The sequence below is a fragment of the Pollachius pollachius genome (assembly GCF_949987615.1).
Source record: "Pollachius pollachius genome assembly, chromosome: 4".
NCBI classification, from domain to species: Eukaryota; Metazoa; Chordata; class Actinopteri; order Gadiformes; family Gadidae; genus Pollachius; species Pollachius pollachius.
This window is the reverse complement of record NC_136937.1, coordinates 33,084,153-33,101,514: the sequence shown is the minus strand read 5'-3', so window position 1 is coordinate 33,101,514 and position 17,362 is coordinate 33,084,153. Positions and strand designations below refer to the sequence as shown.

General features: G+C 42.3%; 1 protein-coding gene across 34 annotated transcripts in view; it reads left to right on the top strand.

Moving 5' to 3' along the window:
* Window positions 1–17,362, top strand: part of LOC307074315 (uncharacterized protein) — a 143,305-nt gene that overhangs the window by 95,258 nt on the left and 30,685 nt on the right. Inside the window, exons 1-7 of one of the 34 annotated variants that reach the window (XM_079734356.1) lie at window positions 1,799–1,844; window positions 5,115–5,211; window positions 5,323–5,439; window positions 5,602–5,715; window positions 6,236–6,305; window positions 6,489–6,714; window positions 15,193–16,999. The exons of 31 other annotated variants lie outside the window; for them this stretch is intronic. In XM_079734356.1, the coding sequence (XP_079590482.1) occupies window positions 5,129–5,211; window positions 5,323–5,439; window positions 5,602–5,715; window positions 6,236–6,305; window positions 6,489–6,714; window positions 15,193–16,999 (2,417 nt within the window). In that variant the 5' untranslated portion in view covers window positions 1,799–1,844; window positions 5,115–5,128. Of the gene's footprint in view, window positions 1–1,798; window positions 1,845–4,727; window positions 4,814–5,114; window positions 5,212–5,322; window positions 5,440–5,601; window positions 5,716–6,235; window positions 6,306–6,488; window positions 6,715–15,192; window positions 17,000–17,362 lie in introns of those variants that run through there. 2 more of the 34 variants (XM_079734357.1, XM_079734358.1) reach the window with 2 other exon arrangements.

Here is a 17,362-nt window from a genome sequence, read left to right as displayed (position 1 = left end):
TGGAAGTCATGCAGTCACATCAGCACTGATGGCGCGGCTGCAATGACAGGGAAAGTGCGTGGGCTGCATGGGCGTGTCATGATGGTGAACCCCGAAATCAAGTGGAATCACTGTATTATCCACCGGGAGGCTCTCGCAAGCAAAAGGTTGAGCCCTGAGTTAAGTGCTGTTATGGATGACGCAGTTAAGGTGATTAATTATATTCAGTCCAGGCCTATGAATCACCGATTGTTTCAGAGTCTTTGTCAAGCCAGCGGGGCAGAGCACGATCAGCTGCTGCTTCACACGGACGTCCGCTGGTTGTCTCGCGGCAAAAACCTACAGAGGCTTTTCGAACTTGAGCCGAGGTGTCTGCTTTCTTGAAAGAGCACTTGCACCCTCTTGGAGTTGTTTTTGAGAACGCAGGCTGGGTTGCACGCCTTGCATATCTTGCCGATGTCTTCTTCAAGCTGAATGAACTCAACCTGTCACTTCAAGGCAAGGACTCACACATACTTAACATGTATGACAAAGTGAATGGATTCATACATAAAGTCACCTTGTGGGAGTAGAAATGGGACAATGGAGATGTGAGCTGTTTTCCACTAGCCCATCTTGCCACCACTGATGCTGAAAAAAATCCTATGGTCAAAATCATGAGAACACATCTCTCCAAACTCAAAACTGACTTCAACCAGTACTTCCATGACATCGAAGAAAAGTCAGAGCAACTGGACTGGGTGAGGAACCCCTTCAGAGGCACTGAGGGCAGCGGCAGCCTTCCTGCCAGACTGCAGCAAAACCTGGTGGATTTGTCCTTTGATCGTGTGCAAAGATGGCACATGCTGAAAAGTCACTGACTGAATTTTGGTGTGAAGTTGAAAAGGAATATTCTGAGCTGGGGTTAACTATTGCCTTTTGGATCAACTTACATGTGTGAAGTGACCTTCTCAGCCCTGACTCACATCAAAACCAAGCAGAGAAAACGACTGAATGTGGAGAGCAGCTTGGTGGCGGCTGTTGCCACACTGCCCCCAGAACTGTCAAAGCTTTTGAAAGACGCGCAAGCGCAAGTGTCTCATTAAACTGAATAAAAAAATTTTCACTCACAATAATTGTATATGGTATTATTTAAATGAGCAGTTGGATAAGATATAAAGACAAAGGGTTAAATACAAGAACACATTAGGCGAATAATCACATATGAGAGAGGGGGTACTTTTAACATGGAAAACAGCTCAAGGGGTACACTGGTAAAAAAAGGTTGGGAACCACTGCTCTAGAGTATTCTGCACTCTGACTATCTTGTACTCTGAGGACACTCTACTCAGTACACTGCTCTTCTGAAAAGAGAAACCAACCATCTATTGTATAGATTATACTGATTCATACGTTCACACTGATGCAAATCTAGTGTTCATATGAACAAGGTGGTGATGTCTTTAATGAATGGAGGAGGATTGTTCATGGAGGAGTTCAGCAGACACAGAGCAGAGGAGGCCTTTTCTACTTGATGTGCTTGTATTCATGATGTTTATCGGTCTCTTTATTGATAACTTGGTATCTATGTTCTGTTGGTTCTGCTGTAGAGAAGCAGCTGACTCAGTGACTGAGTGTCTCTACATGCTGGTTGAACCATCAAGTGTCTCTTGGTTTTTCTCTGAGCTTCTACAAATCACAGCTCTCTGTCCATCGTTCTTATTTTAATAAAGTTATTGTTCATGGATCAGCCACCTTAGCATGTTAGTTCATGTCTGGGAGGAGTGTGAACTGGGAGGGGAACTGGTCCAACTGGTTGGTTCATCATTTCCTTGAGTCGGACGGTTTGGTGTGGCTCACTTCATCACAGCAGGAAGACGACTAAGGTACTAGAGTCCACTTTGATCCGTGATAGATCATAAATATGAATAACTTTGAATCTTATTAATTGGGTGATGGTTAAAAATGTTAGTAAATATATGGATACATTGCTATTTGTCAAAATTGCTATTGAATAATTTTGTAGATTCCTGCTCTGTAGAATGCTACTTCTTAGACCGTGGGCATTGGGGATCGAACCCAGAACCTTCCAGCCTGGAGCCAAGCGTCAGGTTAAAGTGAATAATGATAATGTCAATGTAAAGTCAAGCATCAGGTTGAGGTTATATATGTTTCCTCTGATTTAGGATTTGTTCTAAATCACAAGTGTCCTATGGTGACTTTAAAGGTACTTAGGACAGAATGGACGGTTGTTATATTTGTAGGGCGGTATTATGATTACATTATTTATACAGGAAGACGACCATCTTTGTTTGTGAAGGTGTTTAGACGTCATCTTGTAATGGGTCGTGTTCTCTGTGGGCCTGCATCATTCTGAGGTAGTGTAGCCCTACTCTATATCTGAAAGCATCCCTCGTATGAGAGGGACATGACTTTCGAGGGGAATTAACTCTGCCGTGACCGCCTCAACACATACAGTGCCTTGCAAAAGTATTCACTCCCCTTGGCATTTTTCTTGTTTTGTTGCCTCACAACCTGGAATTAACATGGATTGTTTGAGGATTTGCATTATTTAATTTACAGAACATCCCTACAACTTTGAAGATGTTTTAGTTTTTTTTATTGTGAAGCAAACAACAAATAGGACAAAATGACAGAAAAAGTCAATGTGCATATCTATTCACCCCCCTAAAGTCAATACTTTGTAGAGCCACCTTTTGCGGCGATCACAGCTCCAAGTCGCTTTGGATAAGTCTCTATGAGCTTGCCACATCTTACCACTGGGATTGTTGCCCATTCCTCCTTGCAAAACTGCTCCAGCTCCTTCAAGTTGGATGGTTTGCGCTTGTGAACAGCAATCTTTAAGTCTGACCACAGATTTTCTATTGGATTGAGGTCTGGGCTTTGACTAGGCCATTCCAACACATTTACATGTTTCCCCTTAAACCACTCAAGGGTTGCTTTTGCAGTGTGTTTGGGGTCATTGTCCTGCTGGAAGGTGAACCTCCGTCCTAGCCTCAAATCACGCACAGAGTGGTACAGGTTTTGCTCAAGAACATCCCTGTATTTAGCACCATCCATCTTTCCCTCAACTCTGACCAGTTTCCCAGTCCCGGCTGCTGAAAAACATCCCCACAGCATGATGCTGCCACCACCATGTTTCACTGTGGGGATGGTGTTCTTTGGGTGATGTGATGTGTTGGGTTTGCGCCAGACATAGCATTTTCTTGGATGGCCAATAAGTTCAATTTTAGTCTCATCAGACAAGAGCAGCTTCCTCCATACATTTTGGGAGTCTCCCACATGCCTTTTCGCAAACTCAAAACGTGCCATTTTATTTTTTGCTGAAAGTAATGGCTTTCTTCTGGCCACTCTGCCATAAAGCCCAACTCTATGGAGCGTACGGCTTATTGTCGTCCTATGTACAGATACTCCAGTCTCTGCTGTGGAACTCTGCAGCTCCTCCAGGGTTACCTTAGGTCTCTGTGCTGCCTCTCTTATTAATGCCCTCCTTGCCCTGTCCGTGAGTTTTGGTGAGCGGCCGTCTCTTGGCAGGTTTGCTGTTGTGCCATGTTCTTTCCATTTGGTTATGATAGATTTGATGGTGCTCCTGGGGATCATCAAAGATTTGGATATTTTTTGATAACCTAGCCCTGACTTGTACTTCTCAACAACATTGTCCCTGACTTGTTTGGAGAGTTCCTTGGTCTTCATGGCAGTGTTTGGTTAGTGGTGCCTCTTGTTTAGGTGTTGCAGCCTCTGGGGCCTTTCAAAAAATGTGTGTATATGTACTGACAGATCATGTGACACTTAGATTGCACACAGGTAGACATCATTTCACTAATTATGTGACTTCTGAAGGTAATTGGTTGCACCAGAGCTTTTTATGGGTGTCATAACAAAGGGGGTGAATACATATGCATATGCCAAATTTCAGTTTTTTATTTCTAAAAATAGTTTTATGTATATATTTTTCTCATTTCACTTCACAAACTTAGACTATTGTCTTCTGATCCATCACATAAAATTCAGATTAAAAAAATATTGAACTAAAGGCTGTCATGTAACAAAATAGGTAAAAAGCCAAGGGGGGTGAATACTTTTGCAAGGCGCTGTAGGTCACTGGTGACGACTGGTCCGTGTTCTTCAGCTCAGCCAATCCCACTGACATCCTCTCACCACAGGTGGTGCTGTGGTGCACCTTTTCGAGGGTTTCAAAACGGACCCTGTGTCAAATCATTTAGTTTAATACTGACGTTTAAATGATTCATGTACACTTACAGCAAAATGTCCCACTTTACTACAGCTGGAGTTGAATGAATCAGCCGCCGGTAAGCGGTTAGTCTGGGAGGAGTATGAACTGAGAGGGGAACTGGTCCAACAGGAAGTAAACTAAGATACTGTAGTCCACTCTTATCCTTGATAGATCATAAATATGAGTAACTTTGTATCTTATCAGTAGGTTGAACATTTTTAAGATTCCTGCTCTACAGGATGCTACGTGTTCGACTGTGGGCATTGGGGATCGAACCCAGAACCTTCCAGCCTGGAGTCAAGCGTCAGGTTGACGTTAATAATGACTTTTTTTTCTTGTGTATTCTTGTGTCCTATGGTGTCTTTAAAGGTACTTGAGACAGAATGAGCAGTTGTTATATTTGCATTGCGGTATTATGATTATATTATTTAGACAGCAAGACGGCCATCTTGGTTAGTGAAGGTGTTTAAACATCATCTTGTGCTGGGTCTTGTTCTCTGTGGGCCTGCATCACAGATCTGGTTGTGATGTCATACCACATGAGGAAGTCCATATATGGTCCTGCCTTCAGAGCGATTTAACCAGCACAGGGATCAGTCGGTGTGATATCCGAACGTTGAACTTGATCTGACACATTTGAAGCCCTTTGAGACCTTCTGTGTGGAATGATGAATAGTTTTTAAAGAGTGTATTAGACACTTCTGGGCAGCATCTCCACATCTTTCCCCTCATTGAGAATGAAAGGGTCTATGAATCTGCGTCTAGGAAAGACCACCCTGCCTCTCGTCCAAAGTAAACAGAGACAACAGCCCCCTGTGACCAGAAATACACAGCTCATATAAAAGCAGAGAATAAACACTGAGTGGCTGTAGTAACAATATGGAGTTGTGTTTGTGTCCAGGTCTCCAGTCTACTATGGATGAGGAGAGAGAGGAGGGGGGTCCTACCTCTAAAACCACTCTGTATGGGGAACATGGCCGCCAGAGCAAAGCTAAGAGGTAAGAAGAGAATCTCTCTGTCTGTGACTGTTGTCCATCTCAGAGCTCAGCAGTGATATCTCATGACTCCATCATTAGTCTGAGTAAAATCTGTGTGTGTGCTAACCCTAGCCCAGAGCAGCAGCAGAGAGCAGACTCCCCTGGACCCAGCTGTGTCTCAATGAAGAGTGACCATTCTATTGATCCACCTCTTCACTTTAAAGATGAAAATCAGTCTATTGAGAAGAGGTGAGGATTAAAACAGTGTCCCGTCGGAGGTGGTGAGAATGAGAGGAGGGATAAGGCTGTTTCAGTGATGTGGTTGACATGGTGTGAATGAGAGAAGGGATAAGGCTGTGTTAGTGATGGGGTTGACATGGTGTGATCCCAGTTCTTTTTTTTTTCTTGAAGAGTCCAGCAGCAGAGAGCAGACTCTCCTGGACCCAGCTGTGTCTCCATGAAGAGTGACCACTCTATGGATCGTCCTCCTCTCTTTAACGATGGACGCCCCTCCAGAGAGGAGAGGTAGGATTATTAAACAGACGATGACAACAGAACAGTTGGTTGTTATCAGACTCTACTGATACTCTCTCTCACAATCAATCATTAACTAACTGAAGAGGATTACTGGTTTACCTGTACTCCTTACACACACACACACACACACACACACACACACACACACACACACACACGCACACACAAAGCCATTTACCATTAAATCATCCACAAGCAGATAAGATACAATCAACTTTATGGATCCCACACTGGGGGAATCAATTGTTATTGCATCTCAAGAGTCAAAAGTACAGCGAAAGAGAAATTAAGTGATAAATAAAAATACAAAATACATAAAAAAATGTAATAAAGATAAAAAACGGAAAATAATAACTAAATAAATACAATTACACAGAATACTTGCACAGTATAATTATAAACATAATTGCAGACAATAATATTCTCTCTCTCTCTCTCTCTCCCCCCCCCCCCCCTTGTATGTTTACTGTGTGTGTTTATGTTTACTGTGTGTGTGTTCTTTCCACAGACAACCCCACCAGAGGTCGAAGGTTACCAGTGCTCAGTCTGTACAGCAGCATCACACAGAGCTGATCAAGGTGTGTACATTCCACAAAGTCATCTGAGTTCAGCTCTACATGATCATTAGAAAGCATCTCTTGTGGTGCTCATAGTCTCCAGGCTTCCCTCTTTAGACCAGCGGACGTGAATCCAGGACAGATGCTTCTGATGTCTTCAGTGAGTTCAGAGTAAAGTTCTCCTTGATGTTTGTTCTGTTCCAGAGGGCTGAGGAGAACGCACACGCTTTCCTAGACAAGGAGCTGAAGAAGCTCTGGAGGAATCTCTTCTCAGATTACCCACAATGCTCAGAGAGTCAAAGGGAGGAGGAGGAGGTGGAGGGTAAGAAGGAGGAGCAGAGGAGGCGCGCCATAGAGGGAGTGGTGGACATCACAAAGCTCTGCCTGATGGAGATGAACCAGGAGGAACTGGCCGACACACTGTGGGGCGGTAAGAGACTCTTACTTTGACAGAAATTACTCTTATTTTGAAAGCAGAGCTGTAAGAAACTTTTATCTGAAACTGAATATACTGTTATTTTGAAAAAGAGGAGGCTCATGTGGAAAAATGAGACAGAAAAAAGTAGAAATAGACTTTCAGGTTTAATGGTTTGAGCCAGATATGTATGGTTATTGTAGGGGTATCAGGTAATTGGTTTGGTCCAGATATGTAGGGTTATTGTCTGGGTATCAGGTTAAATGGTTTGATCCAGACATGGATGGTTATTGTTGGGGTATCAGGTTAAATGGATTAGTCCAGATATGGTGGGTTATTGGGGGTCCATCAGATTAAAACCTGTTAAACATTATACTGCAGATGAACAGCAGAATAACTCAGTTGAAGAGATGCAACACTATCTTAAAGTGTCTAGCATAACAAGACACTTTACACTGATTCACCATCATCATTACTATAATTTAGTGATGCAACGGAACACGGATTACCCGTGATCCGTACAGATCAACCCTCACGGTTCGGGAAGCAAGTGATCCGTGAATGGGCTGACTATGCAAAAATAAATAAAAAATTGTGCGTTCACGTGATGGGTGCATGTTTAAAGGACAATTCCGGTATTTAGCACATTGAGCCCCCTTTCTGGTTTGTCTAGAATGAAATAAAGTGGTTGACACCGAAATGATGACCATTGATCCTGTCACAGGTTTTTGGCTCATTTCGAATCACCTCTCCCTGCTTTAGAATGGCTGGCTATGGGCATTCACAAACCTGTCCTTAAAACGACCCTAAACGTTCTTTTCAGAAATGTGCAACACACCGAGATTTTATTTATACATTAGATGGACATTTTCAGTTAAGTTTTTATTTCATGTGGACACAAGCAATTATTTAAAATATTTAATTTGCCTAAAGGAAGCAGGATTATTACCAAAATTTTCACTTTATTTTGTTTTCACACATTTGAAGATTTTATTTAAAGTTATATTTGTCTTGTTATCTTTTTTATTGTTTTTGATCCGAAGATGATCCAACTCGTAACTCAAAAGCTGTGACACGAACCGAACCGTGAGTTTTGTGATCCGTTGCACCCCTACTATCATTAGACCAATCATACTGCTGTGAAAATATCGAAATAGTCCTGAACATTTTGAATCTGTTACAAGCAGTCCTTGTCACGACCAGCTTCTCCGAAGTTATGAAGCCCCTAAATATTATAAAGTTTATAATTTAAAGGTGTCATATTATGCTTTTCCGTTTTTTCCTCCTCCTATTGCGCTTTACATATGTTTTTGGGGTATATAAATGGTTGACAAAGTTACAATACCACAAAATTCCCACAAAGGGGAGTAAATGACTCCCGCAAACCACTGTCGTTGGGATTCTCTCCGCGGCTTTCTTTTACTTCCAGTACGAGGTGGCGTAAGCATGTACATTTGCTGGGAGTCAATGGGAGAGCGTCATCAATCACCTTTTGCTGTGTTCCTGGACACGCTGGGGTCGGGGGGAATGGATCAGAGTGCAAAAAGAGTTTGAGTAGAGAAGTAGATGGACAGAAAGACATATACTATTTATATATTATATATATAAATTCTATATATATTATTTAAAAAAAAGGCCCCGTAGCTCGCGGCCTAAAAGTTTTATTCTGTTTTTCTTTAAATGGTATATTGATTCAAATCACATAATAATATTAATAGTATAATATTGCTTTGGTTTTGTTTTGTAGGAGCTTACAGCCAAAATTACTTACTCTTCATTTGTTGTGTGCCTCACAGGTCCATAATCATACTTGTTAAGATTGTAGATATTTTGTAGACTGTATGTGTTTAGACACACAGGCTCTAGGCCTGGATGTTGTGTCATGCAGGTAAGGCTGGGCGATATTGCAAAAAATATTATCACGATTATTTTTTTGATATCGATATTAATCACGATATATAATATATATATATATATATATATAATTTTTTATTTTTTTGACAGGTGAAAGACATAACATTAGGTGAGGGACAGAATCAGACAGAACGGACGAGACAAAAACATACAGGAGGTCGTTGCATATTCTTACAACGTTGTTGATAGGCTGTGTGTGTGTGTGTGTGTGCGTGCGCGTGTGTGCGTGCGTGTGTGTGAGATATAATTTGATACTGCTGAAGCCTGAAGAAACCAGAGTGTTCATTAGTTAAACCATACACTTGTTTATTATCATGCTTCTTTTTGATTGTTTATCATACGGTACAACTGCCGAAAAAAAGACGACACGATAGACTGCTGTTTTGGAACAGCCCCGCTCGCGCTGCTGACAGCTGCGGTAGGACGGCGGGCAAAACTTGCTGCTGCGCGCATTTTCATATCTTCTGTGTAGTCGCTGGGATGGTATCTTTTCAGATGTTGAAAGAAATTAGTTGTGATTCCCAATCGTGCTGGCACCGACCGACGGCATAATTTACAGAAGGGTTTATCCTGTGCTTCATCAGTTTTGAGATAGCCAAACCACTTCCATATAATGGACGTCTTGTAACCTTTTTTATCGACTACTTCACCCTCCGTTGTTCCACTCATTGTTATTCTGTCGCAAAACGCTCCTCTCCTCTCGTCTTTCCTTACCGCGGTGCTGGAACGGAAGCTCAAACATGCACCAGGAAATGGGCGTCTACTTAGACATTAACCGCAAAACTGCTATGTGACTATTGTGTTTATTTCTGCTGTGTGATTGGCTGTTAGGTAAATCCATACCAGAACTGTTTTTATTTATTTATTAATTTTATTTTTTTAACTTTTTTTTATATCGAGCATTTATGTCTAATGCTTATCGTCGTAATCGACGTGAGTTTTATTGCGATCAATAATCGTAATCGAGTAATCGCCCAGCCCTACATGCAGGTCATTGATTCTGGCAATTGGCTCATTCATCATCTCAGTACCTAATAAATACAATAAGACATTATAACTACTGTGTAAAGTGACCTTGACATCACAGAGTACAACATGACTGCATAGGACAATACAGATTCAGGAAGCAACATCTGTTTTCCAGTCATACTTTTATTGAACTTTTTTTTAAATCACTGATTAGTTCTACATAACAATGATTGTTATACAGTAAATAGATGGCTGAGACAACAGTGAACAGGTGAGATTTCTCGTAACTTGTATTGCGGAATCAACATCTATTCGAGTAGGATTGTTATTTACAAAAAATGGTATCACTAATGACTTCACATAAAAAACATGGTACAGTTGGCTGGTACTACAGCAAACAGGTGAGGAGAATGGGGAGATTACTCGTTTTCCATTACAAGGGCAATGGTATTACTGTTACTATATGGTAGAGATGATCTAAACATGCAACATAGTTTACTAGAATTTACTTATCAGGTTTTGTGGTGACAGTGGTAGGCTACTCATCTTCTGAGGATGTTATATACATATATATATATATATATTTATATATATATATATATATATATATACATATATATATATATATATATATATATATATATATATATATATATATATATATATATATGTATATATATATATATATGTATATAACAGTGGAGGCTTCTCCATTGAGGAGAGGGAGGAAGATCCTCCTTAACATTGTTGAGAATAAAAAATGTAGATTGCCCAGACTATTGTAATGAATTAATGCCCTTAAATATGACTACTTTAATGCCTTTGAATATAGAATGTTCGTTTCCCTGGGTAAAGGGACATTAGCACCCCCTATCTCCTATTGACAATTACTTCAGGGAGGAAGGTCCTCCCTCAGTCTCCGTTGACTCCCATTCATTTCCCCGAAAGTACTGGCGGCCGGTGAATAACATGGGTTTCAATGAGAGAAAGGAGGAAAGTCCTCCTCTGAGTGGGTGTGACCTCAAGGCGTCTGATTTGTGCAAAAATCTATTCGCACTGTGCTATGAACCAATAAGCAGGATCCCTGGCTGGTGAGCAAAGTTGCCAGATTGGGCAGATTTCCCACCCAATTGGGCTACTTTTAACCACGTTAGGCTGGAAAATTTATCATTGGGAGGGAAATCTGCCCAATCTGGCAACGCTGTCGATAACAAACCCGCTCTGCCTGCATTGCCGCTCAGTCTAACGGACACAAAGCAGGTGAAATCATTTGAAGGATAACGAGATTTTAACATTTGCGAATGAAGTATACAATAGAAACATTGGAAACAGAGGACAGGGAGTTACCGTGCTAAGTTAGCGACCAAAGAAAAAGGTAGACCACTTCGCAAACTCAAGATCACCAAATGTAATCGCAACGTCCATGTTGTGGGTGCTACATGGTTTGCTAGGTACTCATGGCTTACTGGTAGCATTACTAGCAACCGACTGTATTGCTGGCCCTGTTTGCTAATGAATAATGCCAAATCTCCAACGTGGGCTTTTCATGGTTTCACTGATGTGAAAAATCTTCATAGGGCAACCAAACGCCACGACAAGTGTCAAGTTCACGTTGGTGCTGCTATGCGACTTTCCTTGCTAGCACCATGCCTACAGATCAGGGGGTTTGAAATAATGTTCTCGTTATTTTACTAGTTACTCTAACCGTTCTGTTTGATATTGTGGTCTTGAGTCTTTTCTTAAAACAATTGTAACTGAAAATAAACATAGCTAAATTACAACCAATAACTTCAGTCATTCAGGACAAAAATAGGCCCAGATTATTTTATTTACTTTTACAACTCAAGAGTAGGCCTGATTCGACTAATGGGCTTTGCATCCTTTCCTTCTGCCCTTGTAATCCATTTCAAAGACATGCTGCCCACCAGCTTCCAAATGACAGTGATGCCACTGGTTGCTTTGTATCAATTTTATTCACACAACTATCCCTCCCAACTATTTTGTAGTTTGCCAAAACACCCTGAAACAATCATAACATCCTCCGAAGATGATAGATATATGACATGACATCGTTCTCAACAAACGGTGTAGCTTAGCCTGAATCTCATAAATTTTACCATTGGGATTTCTCTACAGCAGACGTTCTCCACTTCGTTGGGCATAGTGGCACAATTCCCACAGGTGCACCTATGTAGTAGAGCAGTGGTTCCCAAACTGTGGTACGCGTACCCCCAGGGGTACGCCACGTGACACAGGGGGTACGCGAAAAAATCCAAAAGAAAAAAAATAAAAAACATCGTTTGTAAAGAGCGTCATTACATGTTTAAACCGGCGGATTAATAAGCGCCTGTTCACTCACTGTCATGCATAGACATGTATAGGCTACCCTCTGGTGGTCAGTGAATTAATTGCACTGCCGAAACAAACACGTTGCCCGCCGCCCGGCTAACCGCCGTAAATGGATAAATGGCTAAAAAGGATAAATTGCCCTTCCAGAGGGACATCCACTGCTGCCACCAGTCAGCTAACAGTCGAAGGTGCACTTTCCAGCGACAACAACCCACATTATTCGTCACCTTCAACGTCGTCTACCTTTGACCGGGATGCTAGCGATGCACCTGTGGCTGGTCATGCTGAGAGCATAGCCACGGACAGTGGTGAGGAGTCCGATGCAGAGCCTCCTGATGGGGGAAAGCATGCAGCGACGGGCAAAGGAACAACCTCGTCAAAAAGGCGAAAATATGATGAAAACGATATTGCTTTGGGGTTCACTAAGATTAATACTGGTGGATTTACTCGGCCACAGTGTGTTATATGTGCAAAAGTACTGTCTCACAACTCAATGAAACCGTCACTGTTGCGCAGACATTTAGAAACAAAACATGCTAATTTGAGAAATAAGCTACGGGAGTTTTTTGAGCGAGAATTGAGAGGACTTTCTACCAGTAAGACTTGCATACGGGAGACAGATACCGTTAATAGGAGCGGGCTACAAGCATCTTACATGGTGAGTTACAGAGTGGCTAAAACTGGCAAACCACACACTATTGTCGAGGACTTAATTGTCCCTGCTGCCATGGATATGGTCGGGACGATGCTGGGGGAAAAAGCCAAAAAAACTATACAGACCATGCCTTCATCCAATAACACTGTTTCTCGGAGAATCAGTGACATGGCCGAGGACGTGTTAAAACAACTACTACGTCGTGTACGAGCCAGTGAATTTTACGCGCTACAGCTGGATGAGTCGACAGATGTAGCCGGCCTGGCACATGTCCTGGTATATGTGCGATACATTCATGAAGGGACAATTAAGGAGGACATGCTTTTCTGCAAATCTCTGGAAAAAAGGGCAACTGGAGAGGACATTTTCAAAATGCTGGACACCTTTGTGACATCAAACGGACTTATGTGGACACAATGTGTTGGTATCTGTACCGATGGCGCACGGGCCATGTCCGGGAGACACAGCGGAGTAGTAACGCGCGTGCAAGCGGTTGCTCCTGATGCCACTTGGATTCACTGCAGCATCCACCGAGAGGCTCTTGCTGTCAAGGGAATGTCTGCCAGTCTGAAAAATGTTTTGGACACAACAGTGAAAACGGTGAACTTTGTGAAGGCCAGGCCCCTGAACTCTCGCATTTTTTCTGCATTATGCAGTGAAATGGGCAGCGATCATGAGACGTTGCTACTTCATACAGAGGTGCGCTGGTTATCAAGAGGCAAAGTATTAACACGTTTCTTTGAACTCAAAGATGAACTTAAGATTTTCTTCAGTGATCACAACTTTCATTTGTCTGAGCATCTGCACGATGAAAAGTTTCTTACACGCCTGGGTTATCTGTCCGATATTTTTTCTCGTCTGAACGAACTTAATCTTGGATTACAAGGGGTTTCAGCAACCATATTCAACGTGCGAGATAAAATTGAAGCCATGATAAAAAAGTTGAACCTCTGGTTAAACTACACGGAGAACAACAACACAGAGGTCTTTCCCACGTTGCATGAATTTTTATGTGCAAATGAACTCTGCCTGACAGCATGAAACACGAGATAACCGCGCACCTCCGTGAGCTGGCTGCACAGCTGCGCAGGTATTTCCCCGAATCTGACAGCTCAGACAGTTGGATACGTCATCCGTTTACAGATGTGCCTGCTTTCTTATCAACATCTGAACAGGAAAGTCTCATTGAGATCACAACAGATGGTTCCCTGAAAATGGAATTTAATCAGAAGCCACTGTCGGATTTCTGGATCGGACTGTGCACAGAATACCCCGTGCTGGCCAAACGCGCTGTTAAGACTTTGATGCCCTTTGCCACCACGTACATGTGTGAGAGTGGATTCTCAGCTCTGACAAGTATGAAAACAAAATACAGAGCAAGACTTTGTGTGGAGAACAATTTAAGACTCAGACTTTCTCAAATTCAGCCAGATATTGCAGACCTATGCGCATCCTCTCATGCACACCCTTCTCATTAAAGCTGCGGTGAGTTTGTAATTTAGTTTCAAGCGGTTTATAATTGAATATGTTCTAGAAATGTAGAAATGTTTGGTAGATTACTTTTTTCAAAAGTGAATTGGTGTTGCACACTAAAAATGCTGGTAAGAATTGATCCATTTGGTGAAAAATAAAATAATATAGAAATGTATAGAAATATGTGTGTGTGTGTGTGTGTGTGTGTGTGTGTGTGTGTGTGTGTGTGTGTGTGTGTGTGCGTGCGTGCGTGCGTGCGTGCGTGCGTGCGTGCGTGCGTGCGTGCGTGCGTGCGTGCGTGCGTGCGTGCGTGCGTGCGTGCGTGCGTGCGTGCGTGCGTGCGTGCGTGCGTGCGTGTGTGTGTGTGTGTGTGTGTATGTGCGTGCGTGCGTGCGTGCGCGTGGTGATGGTGGTGGGGGGACTTACAGACAGGTTTTTTGTGTGTGTGGTAGTAGGGGGTACATGGCTGGAGGTCAGATGTCTAAAGGGGTACGTGGCTGTGAAAAGTTTGGGAACCACTGTAGTAGAGATGTTATAAGTTACAACAGTGTATTTTGACGGACAAACGTAGTCAACAATATGCCATGTCGGGACATAAAAAGCTTGTTACGGATGCTTGATTAGTACGTGTAGTCTACTAGCCTCAAGCTAAGTCAGAAAAGCTGGGCTAAATATATGATGAACCGCATGTGTGTATAATAGCATAAACAAAAACTTACCACTGTTAAATGTCCTGGTCCATTCTATGACTAACATCGCGCTCGTCATTAGCGTCGTCAGCTCCATTATCGCTTTCGGGGTCCGACTCAGGCTCAAATTGGTAAGGTAGCACTGATTGAATCCATAGTAGACAGAGTGACAGAGCGCCTGAAGAGACGTCGGCCCCTGTCAGCACCAAGGTTCTAAATGCCTCAAAATTCTAAGCAACAGGGTGTTTCACATAGGGGTTGTAATACTCCTAAAAGTAGGAGAAAAAAAAAGAATGTGCTTGACAAACCTTTATTGTTGTAAATTAATTCTATGAGGTCAAACAAATTAAATAATAAACAGTAAAAAAGGGCAAAATAGTGCCCCTTTAAAGGAAATATTCACACGTTTTAGTAACTGATGTCTTCTGTTGTTTGTTCTATTAGGATATGCTGCTGTCGAGTGCCAGCATAAAATCAAGTCTCATTTGAAGAAGAAGTTCTGGTATGTGTTTGAGGGAATCGCTATAGCAGGAAATTCAACACCTCTGAATGAGTTCTACACAGAGATATTCATCACAGAGAGAGGCAGTGGAGAGGTCAACAAGGAACATGAGGTCAGACTGATTGAAACAGCCTCCAGGAAACCAGTCAAGGAGGAAACACCAATCAAATGTGAAGACATCTTTAAACCCTTACCTGGACAAGATAAACCAATTAGGACAATTATGACAACTGGAGTGGCCGGCATTGGTAAAACCATCTTAACACGCAAATTCACTCTGGACTGGGCTGAAGGCAAAGCCAACCATGACATACACTTCACTTTTCTCCTCACTTTCAGAGAGCTGAATTTACTGAAAGGGAAAGAGTTTAGCTTGGTGGAAGTTCTTCATCACTTCTTTATTGAGACCAAAAAAGCAGGAATCTGCGGATTCCACCGGTTCCAAGTTGTCTTCATCTTGGATGGTCTGGATGAGTGTCGACTTCATCTGGACTTCCAGAACAACCCGATCTGGACTGATGTCACAAAGTCCACCTCGGTGGACGTGCTGCTGACAGGCCTCATCAGGGGCGACCTGCTTCCCTCCGCTCGTATCTGGATAACCACACGCCCTGCGGCAGCCAATCAGAGCCCTGCTGAGTGTGTTGACATGGTAACAGAGATCAGAGGGTTCACCGACCCACAGAAGGAGGAGTACTTCAGAAAAAGATTCAAAGAGGAGACGCTGTCCAACAAAATCCTCTCACACATCAAGAAATCACGAAGCCTCCACATCATGTGTCACATCCCAGTCTTCTGTTGGATCACTGCTACAGTTCTAAAAAAATCCCAGATAGAAGAGATGCCCAATACCGTGACTCAGATGTACAGCCACTTCCTGAGGGTTCAGTCCATACAGCGGGACATGAAGTACCATGGGAGAGCTGAAACAGATCGACACTGGAGTCCAGAGAGCAGGGAGATTATTGTTTCTTTGGGAAAACTGGCTTTTAATCAGCTGGAGAAAGGCCACCTGATCTTCTACGAGGAAGACCTGGCAGAGTGTGACATCGACATCATCGCAGCCTCAGTGTACTCAGGAGTGTTCACCAAGATCTTTAAAGAGGAGTGTGGGATGTACCAGGACAAGGTGTTCTGCTTTGTCCATCTGAGCCTCCAGGAGTTTCTGGCTGCCCTTTATGTCTTTCTGTCCTTCATCAACAATGGTGTCGATCTGCTCTCAGGACAACAAAAATCCCTGAGGTCTACTCTTTTTCGAAACAAACAAACAGAAAAAAGAAAGCTCAAACTCTACCAGAGTGCTGTGGACAGGTCCTTACAGAGTGAGAATGGACACCTGGACTTGTTCCTCCGCTTCCTCCTGGGCCTCTCTCTGGAGACCAATCAGATTCTCCTAGGAGGTCTGCTGGGACAGACAGGAAAAGTTCCTGTAAGCTCATGTACTATTGAGGAAATTGTATCTTATATCAAGAAGAAGATAGGTGGAGATCTCTCTCCAGAGAGAAGCATCAATCTGTTCCACTGTCTGAATGAGCTGAACGACCGTTCTCTAGTGAAGGAGATCCAACAGTACCTGACATCAGGAAGTCTCTCCAGAGAATCTCTCTCTCCTGCTCAGTGGTCAGCTCTGGTCTTCATCCTACTGACATCAGAAGAAGAGCTGGACGTGTTTGAACTGAAGAAATACTTTGCTTCAGAGGAGTGTCTTCAAAGGCTGCTGCCAGTGGTCAAAGTCACCAAAACATCTCTGTAGGTTCACTAATAACAATACAAACAACACTATATACATAATACTAGAATATATGCCATAATAATATACAAAACATCTCTGTAGGTTTACTAATAACAATACACACAACACTATATACATAATACTAGAACATACATCATAATAATATACAAAACACCTCTGTAAGTTCACTAATAACATGTATCACAAGGCACACTACACAATATAAGTAAAACTGGAATATAAGGTTGAAATAATATGTAAAAGATCTCTATAGTTTTATAACAACATATATTACTATTCTACTCATAACATAATTAACATACTAGTTATAATAATATACAAAACATATCTGTAGCTGTCCTATTAACGTATAATGTATT